Here is a 17,500-nt window from a genome sequence, read left to right as displayed (position 1 = left end):
AGTTAAACAGTGGTCAGAACTAGTCTTGAACCCGAGAACTCCTGATGTCATAGCAAGCTTCCTAACACTGTGCCGCACTGCCTCCTGGCACGAATAATAAATAAATACATTTATTATATAGATACTGATGAAATGCCAGGATTTCTCCTTTTTCTAAAAAATCATATCTTCACCGCGCGCAGTGATCGTATAATTTTTATCTTGCGCATGTGAGAATATAGGTGTCGTCATGGTAACGAACACGATTAGCCAATAAAGCGTGAGCTTCCTCTTCATTGTAAGATACTTTTGTGCTTTAATATAATTCTTCTCTACTACATTAACATTTTTTTTGCACAATTTTACATTATCATGTTTTCTTTTTCATAGCTTTCATATCTTGTTTCACATTACACAACAAGCGTGTTTTAGCGGTTGGTGGTAAGCACTTTTTCATCATTTCGAAATTGAGTAAAACCAGTTTTTTTTAACTCTAGACATTTCATCAATACCTCTATAATAAACATAACATTACATGGCCGCTTGGGGAAAAAAAGGAAGACAAATCCACAAAGTGAAATTTTGACCGCGCGTGCTTTAATTTTCTACAAAGTTCATTGAACTGATTGGTTGATTTGTCAAAAGTCATTCAACTGTGAACTTGTAATTTCAGTCTTTGTTAGCCATTAAATCAGAGCTGAGTAATTTTTTCATGTATATTATTAGTGTCTGAATCGATGTCCCAACTGAATATTAATGCTCGGGAACGAGAAAGCGAGTTTAACGAGATATTTATTATATCTCGTGGCGATCTATTCTAACAAGAAAGCACACTACAAAAGCGAGGCCAGAGGGACGTATGAAAGAATACTTTTTTCATCATTTAATAAATACGTTTTTTTGATATGACATCATACTTCATTAATTGATATAATACATCCTGATTTCAAATCAGTCGTTTATTATTTGATGTAAGAAATCCTGATTTCAAATCATGTGTTTATGATTTGATATAATAAATCCTGGTTTCATATCATGCGTCTATGATTTGAAATCACGACTTCATGATTTAAATCTAACTTTTAGATTTGATATCAGAGAAATCATGGTTTAACTTAATAAGTATGATTTAACTTAATACCTAATCGGCGCGAGCGAGTACATGTGACAAGTCACACGATCATCTATTGCGCGGGAAAACACAAACATGTCGGATGAATTTTCAAGGTCAATTGCTTCTGCCATATCCCAGGCAATCCCAGGCAGTTCAAAGGGCGGTCGATGAGGCTCTATCACGTCTTCCAAATCAGGGAGTCACTTCAACCAGTTCAAGCTCCACCTCAAGCTCGACCTCGACCACCACATCGAGCTCCAATTCAAATTCTCAAGAGGTACGTACATGTGCTGGCCGACAAACGGTCATTGTGTTCGTCTGGAATCTCGTGTGTTATTTAATACTGAATATTTGGCCATTTTCATATTTCCTGTCTTACTGTAGTGTTTGATGCTGGTTTCTGTGGATTGCATGTTGTTCCAGCAGTTCAATAAAAGTTGCGTTTGGAACAGAAATCCCCCGCCTTTTACACATTGTATTTTCTCACCGTTGCGTGACTTTGTTGATAGTTGCCAATTAACCGGAAGTTAGTTATGACAAGCTGCAAGTTTTCGTTTCAAGTCGTTGAGGCGCATGCAACGGTGAGAAAATACAATGTGTAAAAGGCGGGGGATTTCTGTTCCAAACTCAACTTTTATTGAGCTGCTGGAACAACATGCAAACCACAGAAACCTGCATCAAACATTACAGTAAGACAGGAAATATGAAAATGGCCAAATATTCAGTATTAAATAACACACGAGATTCCAGACGAACACAATGACCGTTTGTCGGCCAGCACATGTACGTACCTCTTGAGAATTTGAATTGTAGCTCGATGTGGTGGTCGAGGTGGAGCTTGAGGTGGAGCTTGAAGTGACTCCCTGACTTGGAAGACGTGATAGAGCCTCATCGACCGCCCTTTGAACTGCGTGGGATACGGCAGAAGCAATTGACCTTGAAAGTTCATCCGACATGCTTGTGTTTTCCCGCGCAATAGATGATCGTGTGACTTGTCACATGTACTCGCTAGCACCGATTAGGTATTAAGTTAAATCAAACTTATTAAGTTAAATCATGATTTCTCTGATATCAAATCTAAAAGTTAGATTTAAATCATGAAGTCGTGATTTCAAATTATAGACGCATGATATGAAACCATGATTTATTATATCAAATCATAAACACATGATTTGAAATCAGGATTTCTTACATCAAATAATAAACGAATGATTTGAAATCAGGATTTATTATATCAAATAATAAAGTATGGTATCATATCAAAAAATGCTATTTATTATATAATGAAAATATTGAGAATATCGAGGTAAATAATTTATTTACAATCGGCGCCCCATATATATTCAAAGCGTAGAACTAAATAAGATAGCCAGCAACCTTCCAGCTGATCCTTCGAAGTGACGTCACAGAAGCCAAACTTAGCCTGTCCTGGGTAGTCAATGTCAAACTTTTTCTTTGTTTCTTCACAAGCTGTTTTGTTTAAGTCCAGGAAGACAACCTAATTAAAAGAAGACACGATATTCAGTAACTAGATTTCTGTCTGCACTTCAATAATTATTAAACTAGGACAAAAAGTTAACCCATCATCTTACTGATTTGTTCATCCTCAGTTGCCGGTTTCGAGGAGCAACGCTTCATATTAACTTTTGAACGACTCAAAATATTAAAAACAACATTTCCTTCTCCACTGAAACGATGTTTGTTTGTATTCAAGTCACCACAATTACTAAGTCTTTCCGAGCATAGCCGTTGTTTTTACAATAATCAAAGTAAACAATAAAAGTAAAAGCGATGAAACATTCTTTCGTAACCAAGCAAAATTACTCCTTATTCTTTATGTATTTTTAGCTATTCCCTGATTAAAATTGCATATTATTGCATAAGCATGAAGACAAATCATAAAAATGCATTACCACTATACCAGCTTTTGATGTATCAAAATGAAATTTAAATAAGGTAAGCGGGTGACGAACGATTTAATGGTTGAGAAATCATAACGTTTTAACATCATTGACATTTCTTCAGCCGGCTAATTCTTTCTAGAGCTCAAAGGTACAAATTTTGCATTATTCACTCTGTTCGAAAACTACCTTAGATTTGGGGTTCTTGCTGTTAAACAGAAATGCGTGCAATTCTTCAGTGTTGATGCTAGTTGAAATGATTTCTTTCTTCCCAGTTGTTTAATTAAGTAAACATTTAAAGGATCAATTCCAAACCATTTGTATCAAGCAACGATTGCAATTTTAGTCAGTGATTAGAAGAGTTTGTTTCCTGATCAAAATGTTTTAGCGTGTAATTAATAAATCATTTAATACTAAGCTGATCCCAGTTATCTTCAGTTGTCCAATGATTTTGTTTACTGAAATATGATTCACCAACCTTTGCGCCTTTTTGCAAAAGCTTCCGGCAAGTTGCTTTTCCAATTCCAGATGCGCCTCCAGTTACTAAGGCTACAGTGCCTTCAATCTTCATTTTTTTTTTTAAGAATATATCACAGGAACTATAAATTTCAAGTCGTCAACACTTCACTTGAACCACTTCAGTTTGGATGCAGATGCTCATTGTGACTGAAACTATTTGCATATATCTGTGTGCGCAAGCTGTCAGTTAAATCTGTCCGGAGAAAACAGTTTGACAGTAAGTTAATTGTTTGAGCTTTCAAAAGAAAGCTATAATCCTTTTACATTATCAAACACCGTGGCATCAAAAGTCGGAAAAATCCTTCAAAATTATTTCGTAGACACCAGAGATTTGCATAAGCATTTATACTGTTTATACTTTGCAAAGACCTTAATGCTTCGTTCTTTACTCAATACTTTCCAATTTAACGACGAGAAGCACACGAAAGTAAATTCAATGAGGATTGCACTGAGCTGATTGACTAAGAAGTGTTTCGCGACTTTTTTTTTTTAGCTGATTAGAAGAAAATACACGTTTTCCCGCACTTAATATTCAGCCTCGTTGCCAGGGTAACTATGGGAGAAGAGGGATGACCCTTGGACCGAGTTACATAGCCTGGCACTGAATCACTTTTCCAAATAAGAGTACATGAACACGCATTTTTTAGACCTTAGAACCGAGGTGGCTTTTGGCTTCGAGCTTTGCATGGCCAACAACACACAGACAGAAACGAGCTCTGTTCCAGCTAGCACATCCTGTGATCTGTCAATCAATGCTTGGCCACGAGATATCTTTCCGCTTCCGGTGACGCACCCTGAGGCCTGAGGTTTTGCTCAGAGAAATTAGTTTTGCATAGCGCAAGACAAATCAGTACACGAACAACATCGCACTTGTTTAAAGGGGTTACGATTCTGCACTATAAAAGGAGCGAGATTGCCACAAGAACTATTGGCTTAATCAAGGATAACCCAGGCGTGATGTTTGTTTACATCTAAAACTCGAAAACGAAGTACCCAAAACTCGAAACGAAACACCATAGAAAGTAAACCGTTTTAAAATCGATGTCAGGTCTAATAACCGGGCCTTCGTCGTTGTTTTTAAACTCCCCAAGATAATCAGGCCATACTTGCGATTCCCGGGCACCGCGGGGTTTAATGATCAAAAAATGAAGTAATTGTTTGGTAGTGCAATATTTGAATGTGCAAAATGGTGACTTTAACATACCTGACCTCTGTCTGAGCTGTCAGTCATCCAAAACTGAAAAGATTGTTAAGGCTTTCGGTTTAATCGGAACGAGAGAAGAAACTTACGGGAAGCTCTATTTTTTTCTAAGTTCTCATTCGAGTTTTCTTCCCGAGCACGCTTCCCGGGGACGATAAGAGGTATTTTGCATTGGAAGGGGGGGGGGGGGGGGGTGGTTTAATTATTTGTAATTTTTAATTTATTTTATTTTGAAGGCCCCACCAACCCCCCCCCCCCCCCCACCCCCCTCCTTGCCGGGCTCCGCAGTCCCTGCTTCCTCTTTCTCGTCCTTTATCCGAAAGCCTGGAACATAGGAAACATAACGGGGCATAAAGCTTTCCTCGGTCATTCCCCCTGACTCCGGGGGGCCCCCTGAGGAGCTTCACGTTATTTAGCCTCATTCCTTATTGTATACATCGCCGATACTGATCGCTAATAAATAGTTTATAAAGTTTTAAATAACAATTTGCTTCAACGAAAGTGCTAAATGGTCTTAAATGTTTCAATAGCTCAATAATTAATTGTGGTGTCGATGGTGTAACAAATGCTGTTGTTTCGCATTTCCGTGAAATGTCAGGTCGGTGACCCTTGCCAGACATTAATGACGTCATAATGTGGGCAGAACCAGCAACTTGGAGTATTGGCAGAGTAAAGTAACTGAAAGTAAGCAATAATGTTGGTCTTCGTAATTGCTTTGTTGGTCTGTTCTTTTATTCAAGGAACTTATGGTGCTTATGTCAGAGGTAAGATCTTCCTGTTAATCCAGAAGTGATATTTTTTTTGGCAAATTCCGTTTGTAAAATTCGTCAGCTTAGGTAAAATTAATTAAAAGGCACGAAGGAAAATCAGTCCTTCTCAAGTAAGAGATCGAACAGGAAGCACGAAAGAAATGGGAAAGGCTTTTGATGCGAGAGGTAGGGCAAAACAAAACGTAGGTAATATTCTTTTTAATTCTGTAGTAACCTTTTCCGCTCCTGTTTTTTTTTTCTTTACGAGGGAAAATGAAAGGAAAAGCTAAATGTACGTGAACGACTTGATTCCCCCCAAAAAAGCGGTTTCTTGCGCGATTTATCGGCGAATCCTCACAACTTGATTAGAGAAGAAGGAAAGATAATCAAGGTCATGAAACATTAGCACGGTTATCATATTAATTAAATACAACCTTTTACACGGAAAACATGAGAGGAGAATGCAATGCGCACAACCACCGCTGCGTTTGGCAATCACCGCCGTTTTAAGTCAACACGCACCTTGCTGGAAAAGGCTCAGACGCATACATAAAAGCTTTCGGCTCTTCGCACCTCGAATGTTATTGTGATTTGAGGAAAGCTGAGAGGAGTACTTGCTGGACTCATCAATCGGTGCACCACTCATGCAAGCCCAATTTTAAGTCTGTTATCTGGGTAACCTCATCGAGTGCCGCGGCATAAATTTCGCATGGCTTTTGCTATTCAGTCAGAAGTGAAAGACATTTGTCCGCTGACATATACATGTATTGTTAATCCGTCTTTCAAACAGAAGGTAAGTGAACAAAGACGGGTTGGATGTTAAGTTCACTTTTAGCTAATCTATTTTTTTTCAACATTCTTAGCAGGTCCTGTGCCAACAAATTTTTCTGAGTATAGTATTTTATCGACGGAAGAATTTGATAAAGGAGGAGCCCATTTCATGCTAGGTATGTTTGACTTATGATGATTAAAATACAATGCTGGGTACCAGAGGTTTTTTCTCGCGCGCGGCACCCGGTAATTTCGCGCGGTAATTTTAACGGCAATTTTTCGCGCGGGTCGCAACAGAGACATGACCAACACCGGAAACAGCGCAAGAAAAACCTCTGGCACCCAGGGTATTAAAATACGAGAAGCTGCTGCGGTTTTGAATTTGCTCAGCGTGAAGCGACAATAATAAGTTGCACCCAACGTGATTAGAGTGGCGCACACCTTTGCTTCAACAGTAGAAGCAAAAAGGAGCCTTTGGGTTGCCTTCGACAGCGGTCGGCCTCTCAAGAAAATGTGCGGTAATGTTCGCGAACGTTTATGATGTGCAATACACTGTATATGGTCGAAGTATCCAATTACACCGAACTGCCTTTGTATGAACGGTCTTAAGTGAAGATTGAAGATAGAAAATGAACGTTTTACTGTAGAACTTAACCTGTCACTTATTTAAACGGCTTTAACATTTTCTTCAACGTGCATTCAACACTGTTGAAAAAAAACATGTGAGATGCGTTCAGTTGAAAAGGTCGCTCAATATTGTTGACAGGGTAACAAAATATTTAAGCTTGTTGAAACGCGTTCAATCAGATTTAAACCGATTTAAACTTTCATTCAACATCGCTTCAACATTTTCTTTGTTCTCTAAAATAATAACTGGATCGGATTTGAAGACGTTGGAACAGACCGTTTAACAATAATTTGTTGGGAAAGCACACGCATGCTCACGTCAGGCGGAAATCTGGACGGGAGAGTCTGGTCTCTTGTTCCTAGTTCCTTGCAATATTTGGACCCCAGACCTCTTCTCTTGATTGAGGGAGAGAAGAGCTCTGGGGAACCCTGAAACAGTGTCTTCTCATTGGTGTCCGTGAAGAACAATCAAAAGCGTCTCTAATTGGTGTATTCACGTTAGCACGAAGAATGAGCAGGAGCCGTAAGGTTCAAATAGCCATTTTTGCCTATAAGAACCCCGGCCACGGCGCATGTTCCCCTACAAAGAGTTTCCCAGAGCCTTCTGTCGATCCGAGGCTCTGGTGACGAGAATGGGAGTGGATTCGAAAGTGACTTCCGCAAAACTTTGTTTCTGCTTCCAACATTTGCCTAGGCGTTCGTTTAACCATGATGGGCCCTTACTCGTTCTTCAAAGAGCACTGCCTAACGTAAACTAAAGGTGGCGGGGCATTCCGGCAACAGTTAATCCAATAAATATATTAAAGTACGTGCAGAGCAATTTTTTTACGGTCTTTGCTTACACTTCCTGAGGTCTTATCAGCAACATTAGGGAGCTTACGCAAGTACAACGACGACGGCTACGAGAACGCCATGAGACAATAGGGACCTTGAGATCTACGACGGCGACGTCGACGAAAACGTCACCTCAAAATAGAACTTCGCTCTAGTAAAAGTCTTTCGCAATTATTCCACCTCGTTCACTTCGTACAATGTGGGCGAAGTATCCGAAAAATAAATTGGTACGAGCGGTTTCAGACTGTAAATAGAGAATGAAAGATTCTCTGTTGCATGCTCACGTTGTCGTCAAAACCTAAAATTTAGTGATTTCACGTCGTCGTCATGCAGAGAACCGCAAAAATATGAGCTAAAATCCGTGCTGCACGTACAGCACGATTATTTATGCTCTTTTAACCAATGATATCATTGTTTTGTGGCGTTTTCGTCGACGTCGTCGTCGTAGATCTTAAGCTCCCTAATAGCTCTAATGGGCAAAACCTAAAACTTTGCCCGCCCTGCACGTGCGTTTTTCATCTTGGTACATTTCTTTGCCCTACTCGTACTAACAACGACGTGAATTTATCAAATTTCAGGTTGTGTAGAGGTCGTGAGAACATCACCAACTATTTTTAACTTTCTCCCCAAACAACCACACAATTCATGCCAACTTTATTCCTGTAATGTTGATTCACACTTTCCATTCCGAACGACATGGGGTTAGAACGAAGTTATTACAATAACAGGAAATAATATTTTTAGACAAAGTTCTCGTTGGCGTCGGCGTCGGCCTTGCGTAAGCTCCCTAATTATTACGTGAAGCAGGAACCCATCACCCGGAGTGTGCAACTTACCTATTTTCGTGCAACGGCGTTTGCATAATTAATAATAAACTGTTATTAATTATGCACCGCTTCTGATTGGCTTTTGAAAACTAATTCGCGGGAAAGGCGTATCTAGAAATAACCTTACTTGTGAAAACGCCATTTCACAGACGCTGTATGGAAGTTGCACGCTCCGTGTGATGGGCTCCTAAGTGAAGGTGACGATATTTGTTATTAATACCACTATCATAAAGAAGCAACTCGTGCCGAATTTCAACTTCACCTTTGTGCGCTCACGTCCTCCGCAATAGTCCATTTTACAGTTGTGTGCATAGTTACCTGGCCTGTGAATGAAAGTGAGGCTGGAGTTGACCTCGTTTTGATAGAAACCTCACTGCTTCTCTTATGTAAATCCTTACTAATTAGCATGACAACAACATCATAAGAAAAGGAGGGAGGTATGTTACACTGTGAAATGTTTCGTGCAACTTGTCCCGCCACAATGTCGCCAAAACATTGCGAGACAAGTTGCACCAAACATTTCACAGTGTAGCAGCGCCTTTACAACTGAAACAAAGCTTTTTAGTTAGTGACAACAAGTTTTTTTGTCACGTTTTATCGCGCCATACAAACATACCAAGATGTCAAATTATTTTTCTCAGGGCCGAAGCCAAAGCTGGGTCAGCCATTAAACACATGGGAATGTCAAAGAGTGACTGGTGTGCCATCGTCGGTTCGCCGTGAATATGACCTGAAACCATTTTACCGGAAGTATTTGCATGCGTACGGTATTCCCATCATAAGTTCCAGTCGGGCCCAGGACGACGCACTCCGCAGAGCTTGCTATGTGGTTGTGTTCCTATTCGCAGATCGTCAGGATATCCGAAGTTGGTTTTACAAGCGGCGAGGGAGAGCTGGAGTGATTGCGCATAGTGAAGGGGTAACAAGTATCCCTGAACATTCTTGGCTTGGAAGTTGGTGGAACCAGCGGGCAAGGGGTCTGGGAGCGACTCTAACACACCCTATCTCTACGTGTACGAAAAAAGTAAACCTAGGAATTCAATAGGAGTTTTTTAATCGGAGATGAAATCGTCTTTGTAATAGCAGCCACAGTCTCAGGCTTATATCGCCGAACATGTGCTATACAAATTGGGCAGATTGAAACAAAATCCCGAAATAATAATCTTTCTTTAGTGGCAGGTGTATTTTGCGCTGGACCACTGTGCTTGTCACTACGGGCAAATCGTTGCTGACGTCATTGTCTAAATTTCGTCTCATTAGCATACGAGTTTGCTGACACAAGGCATTATGCTATTTACAAATTGACTTCAATCGGTAAATGAACGTGTTAGAAGTAGAGAAATTTCCAATTTTAAGCCTTTTAACTTTAATAACGAGCAAGTTAATTCGTCAAAAACTGATACAATCGTGGGTGGCAAAAGCACTAATGAGCTCTTACATTCTTTGTAAAAATCGTCATTACTCTGAGATTTTCTGGTAAATTGCGCTTGAAGGTTCAGAGATAGCTCTCTATATCTCTCTTTTTCGCAACTTTCTAAGAACGAGGTCGCATTCCAAATGAGAAGTAACTCTCAGTCAAAGCAATTAATAAGTGTATCGTTGGTACTTTTGTAGGTGGAGAGGAAAACATCTTGTGTTACAAAAGAGGAGACCGCTATTCAAGAGAGGATATATTCTTGCACGAGTTTGTTCACGGATTACATAACCTGGGTGTCGCATCAAACGGCGCCATTCCAAGCTTTGATGCCAGGCTGAGCCAGCGATACAACTACCTTAAAAGGAGCGGGACGAAGTGGAGGAACACTTACGCCATGTCAACAGACAGGGAATATCTCGCAGAAGGAGCTCAGAGTTACTTTGATTGCAACGATGAACAAAATCCGCCGAATGGCATCCACAATCATATCAACACGCGAGCAGAACTGGAGTCTTATGATCACGTTCTTTATGGATTTTTGAAGGAGATTTTTCCTTGTCAAAATAAATTCCTGAAAAGATGCGATGCCAGATCAGGTCTGTGCAGTTTACTTTTTTTAAATACTTTTTTCCCCCTTCTCTCTCTCGTTTACGATTTTTCTTTTCTTTTTCATTTAACTTTCACTGGTCCATCTCATTAATCATTCATCCCCTCAGTCAATGGACGATGCTACTGAGAATTTACTCTCTTGATACCCAGCTCTTTAGGACTGTAAACCTTCTTGGATAAGGGCTATAAACTGCAGGCCCCGTTTCACGACCCTTGGTTATGAAATTCTGTAGGGTGTTAAAGTGCTACTATGACCAAAAAATAATTCCTCAGTTTCTTTGGATTTCAAAACTATGTTAACTAAACACTAAGTGACCAAAGTTTTAAGTTCCGATTTTAAAAAGACACTTGTTTATTGTAACTGGAATTTTGTTATCCGCCATTATTAACATGACGTCAAAGACTCAATTGTTTAAAAATACAATGCGCGTGTACGCGGCTGAATTAATATGCAGCACGGGAGTTTCGGGCTTTCAAATTTTTTGAACTCGTGTTTTGCATATATAATAAGTTGCGTTTACACGCTGGAATTTTAAGCTAGTAAGTAAATGACGTCACTTTTCCCTAGATCCAACCCTCTGAGGTGCAATCGGTCAGGTTTGAACGTGAGTAATGGCCGACCGTGAAATCCAAACCTTACAATCAAAATAAACAGCCTTTGGATAAAAACCAAAGCTCAAATCAGTTGTTAAGCGAACATGCTTTTAAAAGCTGAAGAAAAAAAGAAAATGGTTTTTTGATCATAGTAACACTTTCAAGAACCCACACTCTATGCGCAAAGGGTGGGTGGGGTACGAAGCTCCCGGTGATATGGTATGGCCTGAGCTAACAATACTTTGAGTTGTGCTACAGTTCACCTTGCATCACTGAGCAAAACCTGTTCAAATTCAAATTTAGAAGGACTCATCGTCTTTTCTATTTGCACGAGCGTAGCAACAATGCTTTCAAACTTTGACCTCGTGTTATATTAATTATTTACCATTTTCTGTATCTTATGCTTCTATATCCTAAGGTGTAAAACCATACCACTTCAAGATGAATTGTGACAAAGGTGTGTATTTTATATAGTAACAGATACAAATTAATTAAATTTCCTTGTTTTGGTACATAATAGGAGCTGCTTTTCCTTTATTCTCTTATACTATTCCATTCACTTGTCATTTCAGACGGCCAGGGAGTGCTGATGGATTTCCAGACCAAGCGACCCATAAGGCCAACCTTACCCCCAAACACCCCTCCTATACCTAATACCCCTCCCCCTCCAAACACACCTCCTCCGCCTAATACCCCTCCTATACCAGATACCCCTCCCCCTCCAAACACACCTCCGCCTTCTAATACCCCTCCAATACCTGATACCCCTCCGCATCCAAACACACCCTCTCCACCAAATACCCCTCCTATACCTAATACCCCTCCCCCTCCAAATACACCTCCGCCCTCTAATACCCCCCGTACACCTGATACCACTCCCACTCCTAATACCCCTCCTTCTCCGAATACCCCTCCCACACCCAATACGCTTCCTCCCTCAACCCCACCGAAACCTAAAACAACGCGTCCACCAGGTAAGCCTCACGGAACACTAGAATTTAAGCGTTAGTTGCTAAATATCAACCGTTTTGACTATCTATACGAAAAAAAGGCGTGTCAATAGTTTCTTCTTTAAAGTTTCATAAGGTCTCAGGGGTCAATAAGCTGTCAGGGATTCATGAATTCGCACAATGATTATTAACGAAAGCTAGAATGTTCGACAGAATGAGCAAAACTCAGTAAATTCCTCTTTTTAGTGGAGCACCATTGGTAAGAAAATAGGGAGTTTAAGCATGCGATGTTTGTGAGCCGCGGAGGACAACCGAAAGGGAGCTGTTTTCCCTTTTAACTTGTCTTATCACTACGACCTTTATATTGCTAAGTATCTTTCCTCTATTAGAGATGATTAGGTTAAAAATTTGGGAGACACTAATCTCGTACCCAGAAGAATTAGGGAGACACTTCTGTCCTGGCATGCGAAATGTTCATTTCCGGTTACCGTCCGCGGCTCAAAAACGTCGCGTGCTTTAACTCCCTAATAAGGTAACCTATGCATCTGTGCAAGAAAATTGGTTTTGGTCTCCATACGACCGTACGGCCACCTCTTCATGTATGCCAGTGCCAGGATCCTGCCAGTGCGAAAGTTTGTGGTGCAATCCGCGTTTTTTGACGGGAACATCTTTTATATTGGACATTCATGTTATGGTTAATTGACATCTGTAGAAACAAGGTATCCGCTGACAACATATCACGGGCTCAAGTTTAAAGTGCATCGAGGTTAGCTGTTTTTTAAGTTGACCGCTGACCAGGTACTGGTTTTCGATTGGATCGCAGCCTCAAGCTAGGTTAACTTATTGTAAGAATGAATAACACGGGAGCCCCGCTTTTAGGCTTGGCTAAATCTATATACTATTGAAGGTCTTTATTGTGTTTTCAGTGTGCCGAGATTACAACCTTTACTGCAGCTCTTGGGCGCGGGCGGGGCATTGCCGAAGTAACCCTGGTTACATGTTACGCTACTGCAAAAAGAGCTGCAATCGATGTAAGTAAATCAGTCTACTATTCAAGGAAACAACGTTTTCCTAAGCATCTAATTCAATAAAAGAATGTAAGAAAAAATATGTCAGGCTTTCACTAAATTTCAGTCTCATAGACCGAATGCATAAATGGTGGCCAAAAAAACATTCTTTTGTTTAGGCGCTAATTAGCCTCACTAGCCTCGTTTGCATGGACAAAATACAAAAGAAAGGTTGCTTGAGAGCGAGGCTAGTGAGTCTCATAAGCACATAAACAAAAGAATACATTTTTGGCCGCCATTTATGCATTCGGTCAATGACCACAGCGATATAGTACTTGCGAAGAATTTGCCAGATTTTGTGATGTTCTTCATGAATTTCATTCCATTTCTCAGCACCGTTTTAGTCAAAAGATTAATATTACAGTTATTCATTCTTTTAAAAAAGGCCCAGACCTCAGATGCAAGGATAATAACTGGTATTGTAACGCATGGAGCAGAAGAGGAGAATGCTATAAGAATCCAGGTTTCATGTTAATTAACTGCAAGAAAAGCTGCGGGAGATGTTAATCAATGGACCAACAGAGGGCCCACGGAAACCACTGGATATGCAAATAACTTTTTCCACAGAACTCTTGTTATTTAGAGAGACCAATACATTATTTCCAATTGACATTTGACAGTTCTCAGTCGACTATTTCTCGTTTTATCGTCGAGATCGCGTGCCTCTGTAACGCTCACCTTTGTTTGCTATAGCGAGCGAGATCTGGAGTTGAAGATCGACAAATCGACCGAGTGGGGTAGTGATTGGGGGAGACAGGCTTTTCGCGAAGGCGTACTTTTTTTAAGACGTGAGCCGTGTACAACAGGCATACGGTATCTATTAGAGTACAATTTTAAGTGCTATCTTTGTTCCGATGTACTCCGCCTGAGCATTAGCTCTAGGAATGGAAATAAGCCTAGTTTTTTCTCCCATCTCCCACGCTAAACAATGCCTGTCAAAAATTTCCTTTCCCTACAATCTCGGTGTCTTTGTCGCTTCTCCCAGATCGCACGCAAACGTTCGCGGGGCTACCAAACGGGAAAATAGGGGACTGTGGACAGTTTAATTTGACATAGAATATAAAGTTTTTTTTATATTTCATTAAAATACGAGAGAGAGCTCGGTCAAACTTCGGTTCCTTCTACTACATAAGACGATGAGTGAAATTTCCGTAATCCTTGTACATGCATGCGTGAGAACTATATAATTTGTACGTTTGGGAATTAAATACACTTTTAATACTTTTTTTTGTACACTCATGAAGATTATTCACTTTTCTTGTGTGGGAAACGTCTGCCGTTTTAATCCGCCTTTAATTCAATTTAAATCTGCTATCGTTCTGAATCATATTTTCTTTAGCTCAGTTGTTTTAATAATTGCATCAGTATTCCATAGATTACGTGTTCAAATCCCATGAAAGCCAAGCGGTTGTTTAGATCCGAACTTCCACACAAACCTTTGAATTTCTCTCCATCTTGCCCTGATTACCCATGATGCACTCAGGAGCGTGAATTCGTCTATTCTTCACTTCTCCACATTGAATCCACTGGTACGTCAACTTTCCAATTCGCATAATGACTCCACCCACCTTGAGTCAATTCCTTAGTCACATTATTTATTCAGAATAATGATTTGGTAGCAAATTTTTAGTGGTCCATTGAATCGTTTACAGACCCAAGATCAAGCTTTTCCTCTATAGCGGTTTATTCCATTTTTGTATTGAATTCAGGTCAAAACACTGTCGTAACCATTGGCAGTATCGTCAATCATTTGTCTAAAAACCACCTGCACTATTTACTTCTATTTTCTCAGTTAAATTCTGAGTCAAATTCTATAGAATCAGATGTTCTTGACTGACATACTGTTGAATTAATACGACCAAATTTGCATATCTACGGCAACAATCGTTCTCGAATTTGCGGTTTAAAGTTATATATACACGAAGGTTCACCGTTATATAAAGGCCTTCCCAATTGGAATAAAAACAATGTTATAAAGTAAATGGTAAGAGGTCAAATCTCGGTAACAACGGCATCGCATGCTTTCCACGAAGACGTCCGCCAGCATATGAACGATACTTGCGATATTTCCCGCATTAAGATTTTTTTTTTTTAACAAAAGAATCTGTTCAGTTTCATTGTCAATGCTGTGTTTACCTAAATACCTGCTTATGTTTTTTTCAAAATTTATCGTTAATTTTTGGGCTACATACATCCCTGCATACATTCGTAAATATTCAAAATCCGAGCAGATGGTGAACAAAATGAAGTTCTCACAAAACATTGTAAACAAACGTACACACAACTACCTTAAAAAGCGGGGGATAAAATGACTCAGGACCGATCCAGCTCAAAAGCGTTTGTTCAAAACTCGCAGAAACTGCCTTTGATAATGTGAATTGTCCGTAGAATCGCAAACGGCTTTCTTCCTGAGTTTGTGACTCATAAGAGAAACGTTGGTAGTTTCTGCTAATCCATATTTGCGGGTATGAGCTTCAAGAGAAGCTGCAGTTTCTTCTGTGAAGCCCTCAAGTTTCGTAGACTCGTTCGTCGCTGCCAGCTCTCGAGGACAAAAGCTCATGTGACTTTCTGCGAGGCTAACCTCGTCTTTTCGCGGCAAGTGCCCGATGCTGTTTCTTCTTTGTAATCCCTTGTCAAATGCGTATTTCGTGGGCTGTTTTTCCTCCTTGCTAAATGCGCGACGCGAGTAACGCTGCGACCCTAATGAGGTGGGCATATTTTTGCTTAATTCACTGAAACCAACTCCTCCTTCCTCTTCACCGAACAGATTGTAACTGAAATGGTAGATTTGCCTCTCATCTCCGTTGACTTGACTTGTCATAGCAAGAGCATTGTATGCGCTTTCACCGAGTTTAGAAATTGTAGAATGGCTGGGCCGATTCTGCATTCTCGCCAGACGGATTGCAAAGCCACGTTTTGCCGTTCAGTTCAAGGAGGAATTCTCGTGAACAGGAAAACAACGAATCCAAAGAGACTTAAGCAAGCTGCAAGAGAGTTTACGTGACAGTACACTCATTTTTTCAGTATTGTTCTTTTTTTTGCAGCTCGCTATGTATAATCGTGTCATCTGACATCAGCTATCCATCTCATTTTAATTGCCTGTTTGGATGAGATGACACTAAACTGCTAGTTTTCAAGATGACAACTGAATTGCTTTATTCAGTTAATAATTTATACTCGTGCCAGGCTCTTCTTATTGTTGTGTGAATCAACAGCAGGCTTTGTGCCATAAATTTAGACGTCGTAGTATATTCTAGCAAGTCGGTGGCGGGTGTTTCGCTTAACAAAATCATCTATGTAAAAGAATTCTGTTTTAAATGACGACTGAGCAGTTAACAAATAGTCCCAAATAAAAAGAACAATCCCCCGCCGAAAAGATCCAAAAATACATAAATATGTGAGCATTAAATATTAAAAGCAATGAAGTCGAACCGAATGCAAATCTTCACACATATAATAAGCTATACTGATATTACTTTACACTATCCCAGGTCATAGTTATAGAGGGGACTGCTTTGGAAGCTCGGCAAACATCAAAGGAGCAAACAAAGATGCCGCAAGGTTTAGGTTGGAAAGTCCACGACCGTGAACAATCTTTTGTTTTGTGGCTCCTTCAATATGCATGAATTACGTAACCAACACGTTTTTGTTGGTTAGTTCCTCAGTACAGAGTAAACAACTATTGTGTTTTGTGCACGGTCAAGGCCAAAAAAGAGAACGAAAACCTACAACAAACGAATTTGTCGGGTTTCATAACCATTCCCCTCTATTAACTATGTCCAGGTGTATTAACCTTAAAACTGAATGTGATAGAACATTTTTCATCTCAGTCATAAAACTTGGGAGCTCTTTACCTTTTGACATTAGATCTAGTTGCGTTCGACAGAACGCATTTGTAATCAGAATATTAATATTTGCAAATCAAAATGGCGACTAGCAGTGTTGATGTCGCCATTTTGAATTTAAATTATTTGTAATACGCATGCGTATTTGCCTCACTAAAGATACTCGTGTTTTCGGGCATTTTAACTTGATCAAAAACAATAAACAAACTTCGGTAATTAACATATTATAATGCATTTTAACTTGACTTTTCTTATGATACAAAATACATCTTCAGAAGTGACGGTTGAACAAAATTTAAAAAATTTATATAGACTAATATTTGTAAACTTTGAAAGAGACTAGTAGCTAGGTTAAGAACAATGGTCTTAAAGGGGAACTGAAGGCAAAAAAAATAAGGGAGTTTTGAAGCAGGCAACCGTGGACAATTTTCCTGTTGGTGTACGTTGGATCAGTGGCTTGATCTAATCGGCGTAATTACAAGTTGAGAAGCTAAAT

General features: G+C 39.8%; 2 protein-coding genes across 2 annotated transcripts in view; one reads left to right on the top strand and one right to left on the bottom strand.

Moving 5' to 3' along the window:
* The window catches only part of LOC137990773 (15-hydroxyprostaglandin dehydrogenase [NAD(+)]-like), a 19,289-nt gene extending 15,287 nt beyond the window's left edge, over positions 1-4,002 (bottom strand). Inside the window, exons 1-2 of the mRNA XM_068835883.1 lie at positions 3,473-4,002; positions 2,471-2,591 (exon numbers count right to left, since the gene is read on the bottom strand). Of these exons, the coding sequence (XP_068691984.1) occupies positions 2,471-2,591; positions 3,473-3,565 (214 nt within the window). The 5' untranslated portion in view covers positions 3,566-4,002. The remainder of the gene's footprint in view (positions 1-2,470; positions 2,592-3,472) is intronic.
* A 1,390-nt stretch (positions 4,003-5,392) lies between these two features.
* On the top strand, positions 5,393-15,250 carry LOC137990707 (uncharacterized). Its single transcript, XM_068835824.1, has 8 exons — positions 5,393-5,478; positions 6,330-6,410; positions 9,164-9,535; positions 10,137-10,535; positions 11,561-11,599; positions 11,715-12,116; positions 13,019-13,123; positions 13,545-15,250. The coding sequence occupies exons 1-8, from the start codon at positions 5,409-5,411 to the stop codon at positions 13,664-13,666; spliced, it is 1,590 nt and encodes a 529-aa protein (XP_068691925.1). The 5' UTR covers positions 5,393-5,408; the 3' UTR covers positions 13,667-15,250.
* Positions 15,251-17,500: the final 2,250 nt, after the last annotated feature.

Source organism: Montipora foliosa, chromosome 1 (genome assembly GCF_036669935.1).
Source record: "Montipora foliosa isolate CH-2021 chromosome 1, ASM3666993v2, whole genome shotgun sequence".
Classification (NCBI taxonomy): domain Eukaryota; kingdom Metazoa; phylum Cnidaria; class Anthozoa; order Scleractinia; family Acroporidae; genus Montipora; species Montipora foliosa.
Note: the sequence above shows the minus strand (reverse complement) of the source record. Positions and strands in the feature narration are given on the sequence as shown.